The sequence below is a fragment of the Ptiloglossa arizonensis genome, chromosome 4, assembly GCF_051014685.1.
Source record: "Ptiloglossa arizonensis isolate GNS036 chromosome 4, iyPtiAriz1_principal, whole genome shotgun sequence".
Lineage (NCBI taxonomy): Eukaryota > Metazoa > Arthropoda > Insecta > Hymenoptera > Colletidae > Ptiloglossa > Ptiloglossa arizonensis.
Genome location: NC_135051.1, coordinates 16,234,114 through 16,254,339, shown reverse-complemented (window position 1 = coordinate 16,254,339; position 20,226 = coordinate 16,234,114). Strand labels below are relative to the sequence as shown.

Sequence of the window (20,226 nt, the reverse complement as noted above, 5' to 3'; positions counted from 1 at the left end):
AATAAAGAGTACATCGACCTTTTAAAACGTAATTATACTCGATATAAAAATGCACATTAGTTAAAGGTATCTTTCCTCAATGCCAATACGCATACGTTAATTTTTCATCGATATTTTAATTAATTTGTACGTTACTCTTTACGTTTGAATAATCAACAATTTAGTTAAACTATTTTAGAATCAATCTCCAAAGCATTATACGTATACGATACTCTTAATCTACGATACCTAAAAGGCGAGATACTCTTTCTAAAGAATCGTATTTAATTTTGAAACTTTTACAAATAAACGAAATAGCAAACTGATAATTAAAACCGCAAAATAAACTCGATTCACGATTGAAGCGAATCGTGTCTTCGAACCGACGTTACCGGAAAACAATACTCCGAACCGACACGACTGCGAGATCTCGATCGATTTCCTTAAAACTTTGCAGAACTACACATTCCTCTACATTATTTAAAAAACCCTACACAGTCACAAACATTCTTCACGCACAATTTCGTAAACTCTCGCATAATTACGACTCAAACGACACCCTCGAAATGCACGGAAAAATGCAAACTGCATCGAACGAATTTACAAAAAAATCTCCTATACATCGATATCAATGATACTCGACAATCCATAGTAACCCGACAATTTGAGAAATCTCTACCCGTTTAAAATCGTCAAGAATCCCTCGGTTTCGCATTGTTCTCAGCCGGTGATCTCTTCCAATTCGTTTTCTATTCGTTCTATCCGTCCTCGTCCCATTTTACCACCGTCCCCTCCTCCTTGTTGCTTTCAATTCTTAGTCAACGACGATGCAAGGAAAGAAAAAAGACACAGCGCATGGGACTGTAACCTCGCGAACAATCTATAATTGATTTTAATCGTACGAACGAGGATCGAGCGAGCGAGCGAGCAAGCCCAGCCAGCTCTCGCGCGGTTCTCTCGGAATTCCCCGAACACGCTAATGAAGTTTTAGAGAGCCGAGAGCTCGTTCGTGTCTCGCTCGTTTCTCGCGTTTTCCCCGCGGCGCTCCGCTGCCGGCGGACGTGGAATTAGCGCTGAATTAATTCGCACTTTATCGCCTGTCCGAAGGCGACCGACGATCCGCCGCGCGATGCATTTTCACGGCTAATCCACGGTATCAACGGGACTAATTTCATTGGCACCGCGACGATAATTGGCCGATCACCGTTCGCGATTGTTCGCTGCATCTCGTCGACGAGCGTCTCGCCGCTGCGCGTCGCGACACGCTCGTGTTACACGCGACCGATAAACGAACGGAGAACTTGGAAACGTTGGGAGAAAGGAACCAGACTATTTTTCTCGTCAAAATTGCACGGTGATGAATCGCACCGATCGAAATTATTTAGGGTGGTGAAGAATCCTGAAGAAAAATGTGTTACTTATATTGTAAAAGAATAATATGACACTTCAACTTTGAATAACTTGAAAAGGTTGAGAGAAAAGAACGAGTCAATTTTTCTTGTCAAAATTGCACCGATAGAAATAATTTAGGGTGATAAAGAATCCTGAAGAGAAACGTGTTACGAATATTGTAAAAGAATAATATGACACTTCAACTTTGAATAACTTGGAAACGTTGAGAGAAAAGAACGAGTCAATTTTTCTTGTCAAAATTGCACCGATCGAAATAATTTAGGGCGATAAAGAATCCTGAAAAAAAATGTGATATGTATATTGTAAAAAAATAGTATGACACTTTAACTTTGAATAACTTGGAAACGTTGAGAGAAAGAAACGAGTCAATTTTTCTTGTCAAAATTGCACCGATCGAAATAATTGAGGATAATAAAGAATTCTGAAAAGAAACGTGTTACGTATATTGTAAAAAAATACTGTGACACTTGAATTTTGAACAACTTGAAAATCTTGGGAGAAAAGAACGAGTCAATCTTTCTCATCAAAATGGCACCGATCGAAATAATTTAGAATAATTTATCTTAGATGATAAAGAATCCTGAAGAGGAACGTGTTACGTGTGGTAGATGTTCGGTGAACATACTAGGTTGTTCGATAAGTTTTGTCGTTTTTTTCATTGTTAAAAAATACTATGACACTTGAACTTTGAACAATTGTAAATATACGAACGAGTCGACAGACCTACATGAAATTTCACACATTTTCATCGAACAGTAGTACCATTTTTAGAAAAATTTTTCGAACAATTGTTACTAAGAGGGATGCTTACTAAGCGATACGCGAAGAAAATTAAATTTTACAACCTTAACGATGTTAGTAACAGACAATTTAGCCATGGTAATGCAAAAGTACATCGAATCGGAATTACACGATTTCTTACAGACGATCAGATCCAATTAACGCGATTAGAATCGAATTTGATTCAGTAATTTGCCAGGAACTAAGTACAGGCTTGGAAATCTAATCACGTTCTTTAAAAGTATGAAAAATTACCTCTATTTTACACATTTAGTACTTCGTATATTTTACACACGTTTTCAATTAGAGATTGATAAATTTTCCAAATTTTCTAAACAAACTTTCTTCTCTGCAGATAATACAAATTTTGAAAACTACGTTCCAGTTAACCCGAATGAAGAAAGTAAAATAAAAAACTGTATAAATAAAAGATAATTATCAAGAAGAATTGTTCCTACACATTGTTTCTTCAAAGACTAAAACAATTGACTAGGAATTCCTATTGATCCAATTGTGTACAAAGGAAAATGTTAGCACAAAATAAATACTTCTCGTTAAAAAATACGACAGAAGAAATCGTAGATTCGCGCAGACAAAATCAAAGCAAAGTTCAATTTTTCGTCTAAAAATAAATCAAAGCTTCAAAACAAATTTTCACTCTACACAACATCATTTTCGAGAAAATCAAATTTGAAAATTCAGTATAATTTGAAAAATTTCAATGTGACAACCAGGTCGACAATTCGTTAATTAACTGATATATTTACGAACTGTAATTCGCTCGTAAATACACCGACAAAATTTCTAGTGATTTTTTCGAAAAGTGAGTTGTGTAGAAAAGAAAATTTTCTTCCAAATTTGACTTATTTTTACACGTGGAATCACACGGTACAGGTACTGCCCTTCTTGATCCACCCTGTATGTCACGGGCATGTATGTAGATCGGTTAAAAATAAACCAATCAACGTAGTCGGCTCACTGAGATGTCGTTTCTAATTGTTACAATGCTTAGCTTGGCTTCGAAACTGTTTCTAGCATCTACCTTGCTTTTCTTCGTTTCAACGGAGAGTCTTCGACGATTAAATAAAATAAAATACAATTCAAAGTACACTTTTGAATCGTTGTCTCCGCGCTCGATAGGTGAAACGATTTTTTCTAAAGGTTGATCTCGCGATCTCAAAATCAACGACAACTGAACGATTAGCAGTCGTTTTAAATTACCTGCAAGGTAAACAATGATAGAACGAGAACGCTAGATACGTGACACGCTACGAGGTAAGAATATTTAACAGTTTTGCGATTGTGCTTCGACTAGGTACGTTTTTCTTCGCCCCCGGTGAAAACCGCTTTGTTAATGGTAACATTATGCTGAATTAATATTCTCAAGATATGCGGCTAAATATAGAATAACTCGTGATGTAAGAATTGCATTCTATTACCAGTGCGAGCCCACCGTTTTAATTAAAGCTCAATTGCGTTAATTTATTATAAACAGATTATACCGCAGAGACTCTTTTAAGATCGGAATTTTCATATTCTCGTATAAATTATACCGATGGTAGAATCATGCTTTGAAATCGTCTTCCATAGAGAGCGTTTTATAACAATTTACGAATTGTTCAAAGTAAAAAAAATTAAAAATTGTAAAAGTAACGTGCACAAATGTATCCTCCAAAATGAGAATTTCGAAAGAAGTTTTAATCTACGAAATTATCTACACAAATCGACACTGTGAAATTAGAATTTTAATACAAGATTTATGTACATAAACGGTCTCTCCAAAGTTATAATTTAAAAAAAAAACTTTACTGTTCATATCGTATACGCTTATCTATCCTTCGAAGTAAAATTCTACTCAAAATTAAGAACTCTTAAATTTCGTTCATTTTCGATAATACTGTTACAAGTGAAATTTCTCTTTTTTATTTTAAGAATACAGTGTCTCGTTTTACACTATGATACTGTATCAATTTCAAAAGATTTGTTCCTTACATCTTTATCGCGAGTAAAATTAAATCGAACGAATCTAACATATATCTGTCTCACACTGAGAGATTCCAAAATGATCGTTAAAAAATCATTCGAAATCAGTGAAAAGTTTTCTTCATCAATGAAGAATTTCAACTAATCGGATTCACCGATACAACGATCAGTTCGATTTCGAAAATGGCGCTTCGATTAGCCACGAGTAACCTTTCGCGAATGAAAACACGAAATAGCTACCGTTTCTCTGTTCGCGCTCGAAAAAAGTATTTCTTAGCCGTTAAATCCGAGAAAATATCCACTATTTATTGAAAGTGTCCACGTTTCTTGTTTCAAACAACATCGTAAATCGTAAACGAAAATCATAGTTACACCGAACGGTTGCTTCGTGGAACCGAAACGTCAAAAATGGTACACGGTGCCTCTTTCGTGGAACGAACGATCCTGTTTGTTGGAAGCATTAATGACAAATATATATTCGTTCGTTCGGCAAACTGCGGTCATTTGATAATATCTCTCGTTGGTATAAATGTTCGGGGGAACCTATGCCCCGAGCTTCTTCGTAACCGGCGAGCAGGCAAGCGCTAAAATAAACGAAGTGAACAAAAATAAGTACTCTCTTCTACCTGTTACGTTTTAAGCGGAAACTTGTAAATGAGGGAATAAAATCGAACCGTACGGTGGGCCACGTTCGATCACTTGTACACACAAACTGCAGTCGAAAATCGTTTACAGTGGGCGCGAACGAATGACACACTTCGCTCTAAACACGATAAATAAACAGTTTAGCCGATCGATTCTTCTCGTTGCTTGCGTAACGAGAATTACACTTCGGGTAACAATCGAAACACACCCCGGTTCGTGTTACGTCGACGCCACTGGTCGTTTCAACGTTAAACTATTGTTGCATCCGCGGCAACAAGCCTCCAACGCAAACCATTGCGGCGAGTAAATGTTTTAATCAGCTTTTTCATCTTTAATAGCTTTCGATACCCGTGAGAAACACGATCGACATCGTTTCCTAGTGAACGGATCAAAATTGCGGGAACACTGATACGAACACAAATCGAAATTATCGATGAGCGAAAGAATTTCGGGACACTTTCCTTCTCGGTTCGTTTTATTCGTATCTTTTCTAAAAAGAAATTAAAAAAAGAAAGAAAGATTCGATCGAGACGATTTCTTCGAGAATTCGAGATCTTTTCGTATTTTGTTTTTCGTACAAATTGTAACAGACAAACCTGAATGGTTTCCAGTAACGATGGTCACGGATCGGTGAAGAAATGATCGCGATTTTCCACGCGCGGTGTAATCATTGAATAAGACATTGTTCGCTTAGTAGGAAACGCTTGATAAATTTTTCGATGATAAATTCCGTGGCGCGGTACAATCGTTTCTCGAGCATGAAAATTTTTGCTCGAGATAATTGTAGAATCGTGTCGGAATAACTCACGGCGCGAAAGACAAATTACAGGTATCCTCGATATTAATTACCGTAGATTGATTAATAATCCCGGTGCGCGGGTTCTGCGGGGCGATATTCGTACGAGAAAACGCCACGCTTACGCCCCGATGATAAAACTACGCGGCGCAAAGTGCTTTAAAGTGTATCAATAAATATACGTGATTGTTACGCGACGTTTATTAAGGATTTCGATGCCGGTACGAAATTAATTGCAACATTAAGGCTATCGGTACGGGCACGGGGGGTATTCTTAATCAGAACAGTAATTTGTGGTGGCCTTTGCGATCTGACGATTACTATTAAGGTAAAAGTCCAATAACGAAGGCCTCGTCGTGCGTAAAAATGAAAAATACAGGCGAACGCCGCGTATAATGTTTCAATTTTCGTGCAACCATGACATCTTTACGGTCTCAAGGATTTCATTTTAATGTAAATAATCGGGGAGGATCGGCCCGTTGTTTTTCTAATTACGATTTTCTTCGAACAGTGGTGAATTCCGGTACCGCTGATCGCTTTATGCACTGTTTTGGCTGAAAATTTATTCTCCTTGGTAAAATAAATCGAGCGTTTGTTATCGAACAAAGTCTATCGAATGCTTCAATATTTGTTCTACGATATTTAGCACTCGGTGCACAAATTTCAATTGCTGTTTTTCTTCTTTTTTTTTTTGGGAGGGGGTAGGCAAATTAGAATTGTTTCTTGTTATTTTTTTTTATTCTTGTTTTCGTTAAATGATTTTCAAATACAAACCAATGGGAGGGATTCGATAACGTATTGTGATCTTTTTGTCTTTGCGTGTTTAGGACTAATTCGTTTGTTTTTTTACTGTATGTTGATATAAAATCATATAGGAATCTAAACTTTACAAATGTGAAATATTACTCGATAAGAATTGTTATAAAGATAATAGTGTATGATTTTATTCCGATTTAGAATTTTTGCACTAAAATAAATGCACTAAATTGAATTCAAATATTTGTAGACTCGTTTTCAAACCTTTCATTGTTATTGGCTCATCTATACGAGACTACTAAATATTCAAAATACTTCAACCATTCTTTCCAAATAATCCTTCTTATTCTTAACGTAATATTATTATAATTTACTCGGTATTTCTAAGATAAAGTTTTGCAAAAATCGCCTTCAGAACACGTTAAACAATATAAACGTTTATTCTTTTGACACAACAGAGTACTGAGGAACCTTTCTGCTAAAACGACCATAAACGAACGACCATCGCGTACCAGTCAATTCCATAAATAAATTTACGATACTTGAAATAAAAGTTACAATGGAGACATTTAAAATTCTCGAATTGTAAATACATGTTGGCATTTATTTATACGTAGAGTTTACAGAGATATATTTCAAATACTAGTTTATTCACCGGTTATTTTTTCCAACGTTCTTTTTATTTAACAAACGCGTCTTATTCGGTAAATTTTATATTTGTTGAAAGCCTGCGTATGATTATATAGAAATAGTACGCGACGTAACACTAAAACCTAGTTATTACGACGTAATATACAACGGTACATTTATGCATCGTATAAGTCTTTACTTGTTTATTTTTCTCAATTCACTATCGAATGTTCGAATCTTCTAATACGAATCAGAAGTGGACTTGTTCGAGTAGCGATCTCGAGAGAATGGAAAACTCAGCTCCAAGATCAGAAATTCTACAATTTTCTACTCTTTTTTTAATAAAAACACACATGTATAAACACTGCAGAAAATTAAATTAAAAGAGCATTCATTCGTAAGATTTTATACAATGCTTCTGGTATTTTTCGCAAATTGGACATTGGATAAAAATACTACTAGGTTAAACAATTCGTATTTATTTCATTTCTTCGTATGTTCGAAATTGTTTGGAAACATTCTCTTGTCGTTTCGATCGGTGTATTAATTTTTCAAGAGAACAAATCAATCAAAATATGAAAAGAGTAACACAATTTCGAAGGTCTCCATTCATGTTCACAGTTTTTGCTCGAAGAGACTACTAGATAACTACTGGATGCTGCTTCAAGGTCGTAAACAATACAATATTATTTTGTTGGTATTGATTTTTTGCGAATGTGTTCATCGATCAATTTTTGCGAACAGTTTCAAGGGTGAAATATATATATATAAGGTGTTCCAGAACTCTTGGGCAAATTGGCTGGTGGATTTTTTGTAAAAAGCAAGAGAAAACTTTTAGTAAACGTATGTCCGAGTCGTTCAGAGGAATTTGTTTATACGGTTCCATTCTTCTGTTTACGCGATCTCGTCAATGTAATATTTCACGATCGACGTATTCTTGGTAACTCTTTGATCTCTTTTTCTAGTTCGTCGACTCTGTATTTCTATTCAAACGGAGTAAATCGATCTCGATATCACTTAAATCAATTTACTCGACGAACGAACACCGAAAACTTCTGTCGAACGAGAAAGTGACGTCTCGGGGCAAACATTCGAAATTCAACGACAAAAAAAACGCGACGAACAAACAATAAGGAAAACATTTGCGAAAAGAAACACATTTTCCAATTTATTCGAACCGTACGTACTTCGAGAAATTGAACCTTGCGTTGGAAACTTCTGTCGAACGAGAAAGTGACGTCTCGAAGTAAATGATTAAAAATTCAGCAATAAGGAAACTTTGAGATCGAAAACATTCGAGGAAATTTTCGAAAAGAAAAACAATTTTCCATTTCTTGGACGAATAAAAATTCGTTTTGAATGAGCTGGTGACGTCTCGATGCAAATGATTAAAAATTTAACATCGAGAAAACTTTGAGAGCGAAAACATTGGAGGAAATTTTCGAAAAGAAAAACAATTTTCCATTTCTTGGACGAATAAAAATTCGTTTCGATCGAGAAAGTGACGTTTCGATACAAATGATTAAAAATTAAACAACACGAAAACATTCGTGGATATTTTCGAAAAGAAAAACAATTTTCCATTTCTCGGATGAATAAAAACTCGTTTCGATCGAGAAAGTGACGTCTCGAAGCAAACGATTAAAAATTAAGCAACGAGAAAACTCTGATCGTGAAAAAATGGAGGAAATTTTCGAAAAGAGAAACAATTTTCCATTTCTCGGACGAATAAAAACTCGTTTCGATCGAGAAAGTGACGTCTCGAAGCAAACGATTAAAAATGAAGCAACGAGAAAACTTTGATCGTGAAAACATTCGAGAAGATTTTCGAAAAGAGAAACAATTTTCCATTTCTCGAACGAACGAAAAAGAAGCTCGTTTCGATCGAGAAAGTGAGGTCTCTCTTTCTCGAGAAACGATTAAAAATCCGGCGACGTCGAGGCGCGATCGACAAAGGAAAGAAATCTTTCACCGAAACGAAATCATTTCCCTGGAAGAAGAATCTCTGGTACATAGATTCCCGATGATCTCCCCGATACTCGTCTGGTATCGGTTAGTCCGATGATCGTGCTACGTATAACGAAATAAAGGCAAAGTGGCTCACCCGTCGCGGACTGTGTCTGTAGCAATAGTCCAATCAGCGAAACGAGGACGTAGGTGTTGTACCGGGGTGTCACGATACCCCGTCGCAGGGTCGTCATCTCAGGCGGCCCCCGCCAGGTGCCCCCTTGACCTGCCGCCGTCCCTGCGAACGCCTTCGGCAGCTTTGGCTTCTTAACTTCCGCCTTCGCTCCCGCCAGCTCCGCGCCGCGTAGTCCTCGTGCTTCGCATCTCATCTGCCTCCCACGATCGATTTTCCTCTAACCACGATCGATTCCACTGAAACCCCCGTTGGAGAAACGGTCCTCTTTATTCTTACACCTTTCCCCCGTGAACGGCCCCTCGATTTTACCACGTATCCGGCCGCCACCGTCTTCCCGCCGGTCTCGTCATTTACACTCCGTTTCACGCTGCAAAACGTTAGCGAATCGTGTTCACGTACGCGCGGACTCCCACCAAAAACTGGCCCTCACGATCACAAGGTAAGAGGCGCGGGCGCGGAGCTCTCGATCGCGCACCGTTACCGTATATCCGCCTTTGAAAAACCGGGCCCCCCCCCCTCCTCCCGCCGGCGAAAAAAAAAAAGAAGGAAAAAAATGAAACGAAACGAAACGAAGATCGCGTATTTCCGCGTCGTCGTCGAGCGCGTGGTACCCCAACGGGCCGCGTCCCGTCTGCCTACGCAACGTGACGTACGTGGAAACTCAGCCGCGGGGTGTTACGAGCTGCCCGAGACCGACGACCACGAGGCGCGCACGGTGCCACGTGACTGCGTGTACACGATTCGAATCCAGGGGCCCCCGCGGTGGTAACGAGTTCGCATCTCCCTCGGGCGCGGCGTAGTCGCGCGCGGGGCCGTCCGTCTCTACGGGTGGCGCGATAAAACAACGGGGAAAATCCCGCGCGAAAAACCGAGACACCCGCGCCGCGCTTGGGACACGATCGTCGCGCTTCGACCTCGCGGCAACATCTAACACAACCTCTATCCGACCCGTCCTCTTCGCTGTATCGGCGGCAACGTCGAAAAATTTCCACCTTGTGTCGTCCCTCTTCAGAGGGGGGGGGAGGAGGAGGAGGTGGAGGAGGAGGAGGAGGAAGAGGAGGAGGGAAGAAGGGAATAGAGGGAGGGTGGGTGGGTGGGGGGAGGGAGGGAGGGAGGGAGGAGGCTGCGGGAGGCGGGAGGCGGCGACGGCGGCGGCGGTGGCGGTGGCGGCGGTGGCGGTGGCGGTGGCGGTGGTGGCAGCGGCGGCGGCGGCGGCGGTGGCGGGCGTCGACGGTGAAACTTCCACGTCCGGTGAACGCTTGGCTCGGTTCTCGGCTCGCGGAGAAACTGAGGCCGAGGCCCCCGAAACAGGCACGCGACGAGACACCGAGATCACCACGCCGGGTGCGCCCGTCCGTGCGGCGAGAGATCACGTGCGGCGGCCCGCCGATGGAAACTCACTGAACATCACACCGTCCACGGAGCGCCGGTTGCAGCACCGTGCTACTACCGCGGGTTGAATAGTTCCGCTTTGTCGCGGCCCTCGTGGCCTCCCGTGCCGGGGAATCGATTCGAAACACCTGTAGAGAGGAGAGAACCGTGGACCGTTTTCTCGTTCGCGTAGAGTTCCGTTTCGGGCAGAGCGGTACGTAGTTGTCCTGTCACCGTCCAACGACCGACGGCCGTTACTTTCTCGAATCTGTCTCTCTTTCTCTCTCTCTCTCTCTTTCTTTCGCTCTCGTTCACGCTCTCTCGGTCGCTCGCACGCACGCTTTTTCGTTCTCTCTCTCTCTTTCGCTCTCTTTCGCTCTCTCTCTCTCTCTCGCTCTCGCTCTCGCGCGCGTACCGGGTGTAGGCACGCGTCCTTCCTTCCGAGTCACGGCGAAACCGATCGTCCGCGTCACGATCGACCGACGCACGGCACAACGGCGCACCACCCGCGTACCAGTCGCATCGTCCGTCGCGATCCCCAATGTCCGAGACACGTGGGCCCCGCGGTTGTTAAACGGGCGAAACGGGCGATCGCGGTAGAAGAGCGCCAGGGGCCCGTCGACGAAAGGGGGGAAGATCCAAACACGGGCGAACCGTCGTGGCCCCTGGCCACCTCGACCTGCCTCACACTCACTTGATCCTCGTCGATCGGTTCGCCGACGAGTGACGGGCTCTCTCTCGTGTCTGCCCCGTGTGCCGGACGCTTTCGCCCGGGAGAGCGAAACCCACAAGGCACCGATCGAGTCCCGGTGTGCTCGAAACTCCGCGGGTAGTTTCGTGGCGCGCGGATTCGTCGATGGGAAACCAAGCGCGCACGAGGCCGCCCGACAGACTGAGAGTAGCAGTCGACAGTCGACAGTCGGCAGGCAGCAGCGGCAGCAGCAGCAGCAGCAGCAGCAGCAGCAGCTAGCAGCAGCAGCCAGCAGCAGCCAGCAGCCAGCAGCAGCAGCAGCTAGCAGCTAGCAGCGGTACAAGCCGGAACGTCTCCCCGTGTGCCGAGCGAAGCTCTGCAAAAGCGGTGTGCACACGCGGCCGCGCTGTGTTATGTTGTCCCCACTTCCCTTCTTGGAGCGCGCGATCGCGGCTGCGGCTGCGGCTGCGGCTCGCCTATCTGCCTGTATGCCTCTATGCCTTGCCTGCCTCTATGTCTGCCTGTTTGTCCGCCTGCCTGTCTCATGCATGCATGCATGTTCGTCTCCTTCTCCTCCTCCACCACCTCCTCCTCCTCCTCCTCCTCCTCCGCCGCCGCCACCTCCTCCTCTTCCTCCTCCTCCTCCTCCTCCTCCATCTCCTCCTCCTCCTACTCCTCCTTCTCCTCGTACTTCTTGCGTCCTCCTGCCCTTCACCGGCCCCGGGCCGCCTTCCTTCCTTCCTCCTCGTGCTCCACGCGCGTTCTTTCGACTCTCCGCGTGGCTCCTCCTACGCTTTCCTTCTGACGTCTCGCTCTCTTGGGCCTCTCTCTTTCTCTCTGTCCTCATCTCTCTCTCTCTCTCTCTCTCTCTCTCTTTCTTTCCTTCTTCCACAGTTTTTCGTTCTTCCGTTTTTTGCGAACGCACCCCTTTTGTCGGGCCCCGGGCTCGAGGGTATCGGGCTTCGGAGCCGTTCCGCGATACCCCTCACTCTTCGTCTTTACTTCCGGTATTTCTTTCCGCAGGACGAGGAGACATCCACCGATGCTCGATCGTCCTTCTCGTCGTCGTCCTCCTCGTCCTCGTCGTTGTTGTCGCGAGTCGATTCGAACGAGATCGGTTCACTCGCGGCCACCCGGGGTATTTTTTGCAACGGTTCCGCGGTATTTATAGAGAGAGCCCGTTCACCGTTTTGTTTCCGATGCATAAATTGTGCAAGGTTTTTCGCGAGAAGAACTCCCGCCGGTGGGGAGCGGGAGGTGTATGGAGGGGGGAAGGAACGCAGTGTTACGCGTTTCTTTGCTTTCGTTGCGCGTCGCGCCTCGGGTCGTTAACTTTCCCGCGACCGCCAATTTTTGGAAACGGTTCTCACCGTTTCTTCTCTCCCCACCCCTCTAACCTACGTTCGAAACGTTTTTTTACGATGCAACGACAACCACGCGGGAACAATGAAATCGGTGATACGTACAGTGGTCGAGTCGCGTTCTTCGATTACTCGTTTTCTCGATTCGAAGCGTGTTAACGAATTTTAACGACGGTCGTTACTATTTTTACACACGGTGAACCTCGCGGCCCGGGACCAGGATCGCGACGTCCTTCGTACGAAAATCGCGGTCGAGCGTGTTTTCGATGCGCGTACCACGATCGATCGCCTCGCGAATCTTTTGAATTTCACGGCTGTCTCGGTTTCGCGATTCCGATCGTTTCGTTGCGTAAGCGTTACCGCGGTCACGTGCGTTTACACTTCGCCGTGTGTTCTCGCGTTTAATCGTTCACGACACTCCTCTACCGTTCTGGGTCCGATTCGTGAGTGAATTGTACTCTTATCTTTGTTTATACTTTTAAACGCTACTGTTTCAATCGTAGATTCGTCGGTTACGGGAAACGATGGTCGTTGCGAACGATCGGCGAACAAACTCGTGTTTTTAAACGAATGGTCGAATTGTTTAAGTAACTGTTGTTTAAAAATTAAAAGAAACTTTACACGTTTATACGAATTCGTAGCGTTACACTCGAGTGTTATTTTTGTTAACAGTTAACTATAAACTGGTTTGAGAATGGTTTTAAACCGTCTTCTGTTCGAATTAATTTGGAAAAATGTTTCTCGTCGTGTGCACTGTTTATTAACCGCCACTTTGAACGAAAATATAGCTTGAATAATAAAGAATGGGAAATGGAAGAAATATTGTAAGTTAATTTATATATTTGCTACATTCGCGTAATTAGTTGTTTATTGTGAATATTTTTTAAGAAAGTCGAATTTTTTATATCGTGTCGATTAAATAACATCTTCGAAGTGAATGGAATAACAGGTGCCGAATGACAGTATTCGAGGAATCGAAATAATTTTAATTGCAAAACTACGAACGAGTATGATATTTTACGTTGACTACGCTACGAATCGAAATTTTCATGAATTAAAATAAATATAAATAATCTCCAATGCGGACGAAAATAGTAAACCGGAATTCGTCGAGCGATCCTTGGATCGCGTCTTCGTCGATAATTAAAGTAACGAGCAAAAAATAAATAATTGAAATAAAGCAATATGTGCCTATTTGTATTAATTTAATTGCAAGCCGTATTGCGAAACTGAAAATTATGTCCGTACGTGTTGGCCTTTGCGGTTATTATTTCAAGAACGTCTTCGACCTTTAGGTTTACACCCTCTTCGATGTGGTAACAATTAATCTAAAATCAACGAATTTATACTTCCGATAACTATACTTCGAACTCTTGTATTTATTATTCCACAATAGAGAACCCGAATCGAAAACTCGATAACCGATTACGTGGAAAAATAATTTTCCTTTCGTTCATATCTAGCCCTACAATGCGCAAATATACGTATCCCTAATCGACTCGATTTCACACGAACAACTATCTTTCTCAATACTTCGCAAATCTCTGACGTGTACTATTCGTGAATCGATCAACGAAAAAAACGGTCGAATAATTGAAAGATTCCTTTCCAATCGTCCTAAACAAGTTAGAAAAAAAGCAAGTAAAAAAGATTGCACACTGTAGGGTTAACGTCGACGAAGTGCACGGTGACGGTAGGATTAAAAAAAAAAGAAAAAAACTCACCCTTTCCAGCGATAGGAAAGAGCAATCCAAAACGAATATACCGAGCGGTAACCTCTAATGCACAACAATCCCGAAACGAAACGAAACGATACGGAGAAAACTGTGATCCAAGTTCGAGAGTAGGCTCTCCCTGTCCCCTCGTCTCACCTCACCCTTTCCAGCGAAGGGTTAACGCTTACCGAGGACCCTTAAACCGAGGAATGTCGTTGGGAAGTAAGTTTTACGAGGCAGACGAGACGCGATTTCCTTATGGGATCGTGTTCGACGCTCGATCGAGAAGTACATTCCCCGAACGTACGTTATATCCCTCTCTGAGCTAGTCACCGCGAGTCTTGGACGGATTTCAAGGATGTTGTTGGTCACACGCGCGCAAAGGGTCACCTCCGAGCGTATATCATTGAGAAAAGAATTTCTTTTTCTTCGTTTGAAAAGTAATAACGATGATGATGATGATGATAATAATAATAATGATAATAATAACCGCGGTGAACGCGAGTCGGAGGCACGACGCAGGAGTGTTCCACGGCCGAGCCGAGCTCGAAGATGAGACCGTGAGCGGGAAGATGACCGAGCGTTGACACGCGCGACAGGAGTGAATTTCGGAGTCGAGAGGGTTTGTGCACCGACCTTGCCTCCGTCCCGGTGGCAAAGTGCAATAGTAATTGGTGGATGCACCGGTGCTACGTCTCTCTTTTATACCGGGCGGCCACGAGAAAACGGTACCGCCCCCTTGGCCACGTGACGATACCTTCGCAGCTGGACCTACCACGCGCTTCTTGCAGCGCATCCCCTTCAAACGGTACAACCAGAACCCCCACTACGTACCTGCACCCTTCCTTCCTTCCTTCCTTCCGTTCTTCCTTTCTCCGTTTCCTTTCGCCGTCTCCGCTTGCACCGTTAATGCACTTCGTTGACGTCGTTGAACGAACGAGAGTGAGAAGAGTGGGGGAACCATTTTGGATGGCCGAGTAAGTGTGTTAAGTCCCCGGGAAGAGGGGTTTTCTTTTTCTTCTTTTTTTTTTTATTTTGGAGGGGGAGGAGGGAGTTTTTCCTTTTTTTCAGTTTTTGAATTTTAGGTATTTGAGAAGCATATAGGGAGGGAGATCTTTTGTTTTAGTTTTTGGATTTTAGATACTTGAGAATCATATAGGAAAGGAGTGTTTTTTTGTTCTTAGTTTTTCGATTTTAGATATTTGAGAATCATATAGGGAGGGAGTGTATTTTTCTTTTAGTTTTTGGATTTTAGATACTTGAGAATCATATAGGGAGGGAGTGTTTTTTTGTTCTTAGTTTTTCGACTTTAGATATTTGAGAATCATATAGGGAGGGAGTGTATTTTTCTTTTAGTTTTTCGATTTTAGATACTTGAGAATCATATAGGGAGGGAGTTTTGTTTCTTAGTTTTTGGATTTTAGATATTTGGAAATTAAATAAGCAGTATTTTTTCTTTTACTTTTTCGATTTTAGATACTTGAGAATCATACAGGGAGGAAGTTTTTTTCTTTTAGTTTTTGGATTTTAGATATTTGAGAATCATATTGGGAGAGAGTTTCTTTCTTTTATTTTTTGGAGTTTAGCTATTTGAGAATCATATAAGGGGGGAGTTTTCTTTTTCAGTTTTTTGATTTTATATATTTGGGAATCGAACATGGGAATTGTATCGATTTTAGTGTTACTTTTATTTTATATCGTGGGTGGATTTTTTTAGAATGGCTCCGAAAGTGTAATTATTTACGTGTAAGATTTAAAGCCAAGTATTGGAAATTATTTTCAATGGAAATTTTGTACGTGAGAATTGGGAACTTAGTAGCATGGGAATTATTGTATTTTCGTTTTTATATCGAGGCTGGTTTTTTTTGAGAATTCCAGAGAAAATTTGATTTCTTAGAAATGGGATTCAAAACCGAGAATAACGTATCGCAAGCTATATTTTTATGGAAATTTTATACGCGAAATTTGAGTACCGAGTAATATGTACTTTGCATACTATGCTGGACTTGATGTCACTTTTATGTTTTATTGAGAATGGAAACAAATTAAACTAATTTCAGACAAATTTCATCTGTAAATTTTAGACTTAAATAATTTAAGCATTGGTTAAAAATTACTACCATATATCATATACAGAATAGTTTTTCGAACTAGGAATCGTAAACTGTATCGAAATATATATTACCTACTTATTTTGTTAGGTAACAAGTGTTTTTCTCTTAATCACAATACAAATTTACGAACTTGTATTAATATTGTCTTTATTTCAGTTCGACATTAATCTCTATTTTATGATACATTTTCTTAAATAGTATCGAAATATTATTAATTTTACGAGTGTTAACTTTTCTTGAAATCGATAAGTTTTCATTTTATTTAAAAATTCTTGAGATGTTTTACTCTTCAGAACCTATATATAATCCTAAGAAAAATCATGAAAAATACCAAACTGAAATTAGGAAATTATATATTAAAATGCATTAAAAACTGTACCATACGAAGTATAATATATTCAAGAAACCTACCTAATTGCATGAATATTACATACAAATATTTAATCTATACACGGGCTTGTGCAAACCTATCGTCGATAAATACTAGAAAGCTATAAATAAAATATGTGGTTTTCAAGCACAAAAAGTGCCACGACTGCTTATTGACAAACCTAAAAATGTACATATAATGTTACAAAATACAGTGATTACAAAATATCAATGACATTCTGCAGAACTGAATACCAGAAAAGTTCAACGATCGTTTCTATATTTCATACATAACGAACGAACTCTGTATAAGAAAATACATTACAATAAATCGTGACTTACGAACACCATATAATATTCATCTGTGAGTCGATCCGTGCAACTTTAATTAGGTTTCTCCGGAACAACGTAATACATCGTCCGTAACAAGCCGATAATTACTGTCGAAAATATTTTCGTTGCAAGAAAAAAGTGAATCAAAGTCACTTTCCTTTCGGCACGAAAGTGAATCCAAAAGACGACGTAAATAAACGCGAGATAAACTCCGAAACGTTGCAACAAAGTTGCCCGGTACGTAAACAGTTGAACGAACCCATTATTTTAATGCACCGTGCAATGAAATTCTTGCGAGCCGAACCAAAGTTCTCTGAAATCGATTTGTCTTTTATTGCGAAACTCAAGAGATCTCAAAACGATTCTGTTTCCCTCGTTCTTGCTTTTTTTCTCCGCTCGTGCGCTCTTCCTTCTCGTACTCTCCTGCATTCTTCGGAAAGAATGCGTCACTGAAAAAGCAAACAATCCTTCCTTTACGTTCTACCGTCTAGACGCGCTCCTCTTTTTAGTTCACGCTAGATTTCTCGATTACGTAATACGTTTTACGCAGAAATTGGGCAAACACCGAAATCCTGCATTTAATAAAACGCGAAGTTTAAAACGATAATTCGAGAGTAGATTCCTTTATCGAAATTCAAATTTTATTAAACACACGTGTCGGTACGCGATCATAAGAAATGAAATATACAAAACGTGGATGTGATAGTTGTCTTTAACGCGATAATAGAAATTCTGAACTCTGTAACGATGGTCGTACCTTAAGCAAGGAAAACAAACATCGAAATTTTACAGATTGAACGTAACAGTTTATTCCGTATGTAAAAATCATACGCTCGAAGAACATTCGGCAATCGTTTACATAAAATGTATAAATAAACTTCAGTTTATATCTATTGGAATCTAATTCTGGAATACTACTACTTTCGGTTACACTTGTAAAGCATCCAAAATCAATTGTGATTTTTTACATTGATAAAAGAATTATTTGTAATGTATGTGGACATAATATGCAAATATTAAATAATTCCTCGTTCCGAATTGAGGTCAAATTTATTCAAACATTATAGTTTTCCAACACTGGTCAATTTGATTTCTGCAAGGACTATTTCAACAATACAATAAATCTTAATTTATATTTATTACAACGTAGTTCTAAATAACTAGTTTGATTCAAAGTCAATTATGATTTGTTACACCCATAAAAGAATTATTTATACCATGTATAAACATAGTATGCAAATATTAAATAATTCCTCATTCCATACTCGTGATAAATCACTAATTGGGAGGTCAAATTTACTCAAACGTTATAATATTTTTCCAGAGGTAAATTTTATCTATGCAGTTCCATTTCCAATTATTTCAACAATGCCATAAATATTAATTTATATTTATTACAACCTAGTTCTAAATAACTAGTTTGATTCAAAGTCAATTATGATTTGTTACACCCATAAAAGAATTATTTATACCATGTATAAACATAGTATGCAAATATTAAATAATTCCTCATTCCATACTCGTGATAAATCACTAATTGGGAGGTCAAATTTACTCAAACATTATAATATTTTTCTAGAGGTCAATTTGATCTATACAGTTCCACTTCCAATTATTTCAACAATACAATAAATCTAAATTTACATTTATTCCAACCTAGTTCTAAATAACTAGTTCGATTCAGTTTAATTCCTAAAGTATCCAAAATCAATTATGATTTGTTACACACATAAAAGAATTATTTATACTATGTATAAACATAGTACGCAAATATTAAATAATTCCAAACTCGTAATAAATCACTAATTAGAAGGTCAAATTTATTCAAACATTATAATATTTTTCTAGATGTCAATTTGATCTATGCAGTTCCACTTACATTTATTACAACCTACTTCTAAATAACTAGTTCGATTCGGTTCAATTCCCAAAGCGCCCAAGATCAATTACGAAGATGCACCGAGGGGTTAAAAATTGCATCCAACGTGTTGAGAACGGTCATGAATGAGGAAATAACCGAGATCGGAGCCCGTACTACGAGGACTAATGAATGGGGCAGGTTCGTGTCGTAACAAATCGATGTACCCCCCGATAACGCCAACAGAAGAAACTGGCCCCCTCCCCGAGTATCGATTTATCCGCTCGATGGCGTGAAAAATTTACCGCCACGAACGTCAGCGACGGAAACGTCCAACGAGGCGAGTGCATGTTCCTCGTCTGGACCCGAATGGATAAAAAGGGAGGCGAAGGGGAGGAAACTGAAGGGAATAGATCGTCCGCGGTTGTGGTCGATTCTCCGGGCTCGATAGAATCACGACAGGTGGCGGGTATCTAGATATGCGTTCGGTGGTCACTGTCGATCGAACGAAGAATAGAACGAACAAGTCAAGGTCAGCTGTGCGACCGGATGCAGCGGCCTAGCCTCGTTCTGGCAATCTCTTTTCCTTTGTGCATCCCCGCTTTTACGGCACGCGATTCTGATACGCTTCAATGAAGCCAGTTAGGTTTCAACTACTCGGACACGAGGAAATCCGTAACGTCTCTCTCTCTCGCTTCGCTCTTCTTCGGGTAGATCGAGTACCGGTGCAACGAACTTAATCCTGTTTGTTTGTCGTTCGGTAGCGCTGCGAATTACCGGACGGGACGCTACAACGAGATCGTCGCAGAAGCTTTCTTTCGACGATGAACGATGGGATTGTAGGAAGTACAGTTCCAGAAGTACTGAGTTTATGGTATCCGGTCGTTTCGCGAAGTACAGTTCCAGAAGTATAGAGTTTATTGTATCGAGTCGTTTCTTTGGACTTTGTGTGTATTTTTGTTTGGATGTTTTTTTTAACGATGTACGAGGGAAGTGTAGGATGTATGGGTTCTTGAAGTACAGAGTTTGTTGCATCGAGTCGTTTCGAAAAATATAGTTCCAGAAGTATAGAGTGTATCTTCGTATGAGTTTCGCGAAGTACAGTTCCAAAAGTATAGAGTCTATTGTATCGAGTCGTTTCTTTGGACTTTGTGTGTATTTTTGTTTAGATGTTTTTTTTAACGATGTACGATAGGAGTATAGAATGTATAGGTTCTTGAAGTACAGAGTTTGTTGCATCGAGTCGTTTCGAAGAATATAGTTTCAGAAGTATAGAGTGTATCTTCGTA

The 20,226-nt window shown here is 40.8% G+C and overlaps 2 protein-coding genes across 4 annotated transcripts in view; both read right to left on the bottom strand.

Annotated features, from left to right (window-relative positions):
• LOC143145918 (follistatin-A) overlaps positions 1 to 9,633 on the bottom strand; it is a 110,412-nt gene extending 100,779 nt beyond the window's left edge. For all 3 annotated transcript variants that reach the window (XM_076309752.1, XM_076309753.1, XM_076309749.1), the window contains exon 1: positions 9,087 to 9,633. In XM_076309752.1, the coding sequence (XP_076165867.1) occupies positions 9,087 to 9,318 (232 nt within the window). In that variant the 5' untranslated portion in view covers positions 9,319 to 9,633. The remainder of the gene's footprint in view (positions 1 to 9,086) is intronic.
• An 845-nt stretch (positions 9,634 to 10,478) lies between these two features.
• Positions 10,479 to 12,034, bottom strand: LOC143145471 (uncharacterized). Its single transcript, XM_076308869.1, has 4 exons — positions 11,861 to 12,034; positions 11,614 to 11,724; positions 11,191 to 11,462; positions 10,479 to 10,645 (listed from the first exon to the last, which is right to left on the bottom strand). The coding sequence occupies exons 1-4, from the start codon at positions 12,032 to 12,034 to the stop codon at positions 10,495 to 10,497; spliced, it is 708 nt and encodes a 235-aa protein (XP_076164984.1). The 3' UTR covers positions 10,479 to 10,494.
• Between the last annotated feature and the right edge of the window lie 8,192 nt (positions 12,035 to 20,226).

Excerpts from the sequence above, each read along its gene's own strand:
- LOC143145471 (XM_076308869.1), bottom strand. The coding sequence starts at position 12,034 with ATGAGGACAGAGAGAAAGAGAGAGGCCCAAGAGAGCGAGACGTCAGAA. Across the intron at positions 11,725-11,860 it reads AAGTACGAGGAGAAGGAGGA|GCAGGCGGACAAACAGGCAG; the intron begins GTAGGAGGAGGA and ends TGCATGAGACAG. Across the intron at positions 10,646-11,190 it reads AACCGATCGACGAGGATCAA|GTGTTTCGAATCGATTCCCC; the intron begins GTGAGTGTGAGG and ends TCCTCTCTACAG.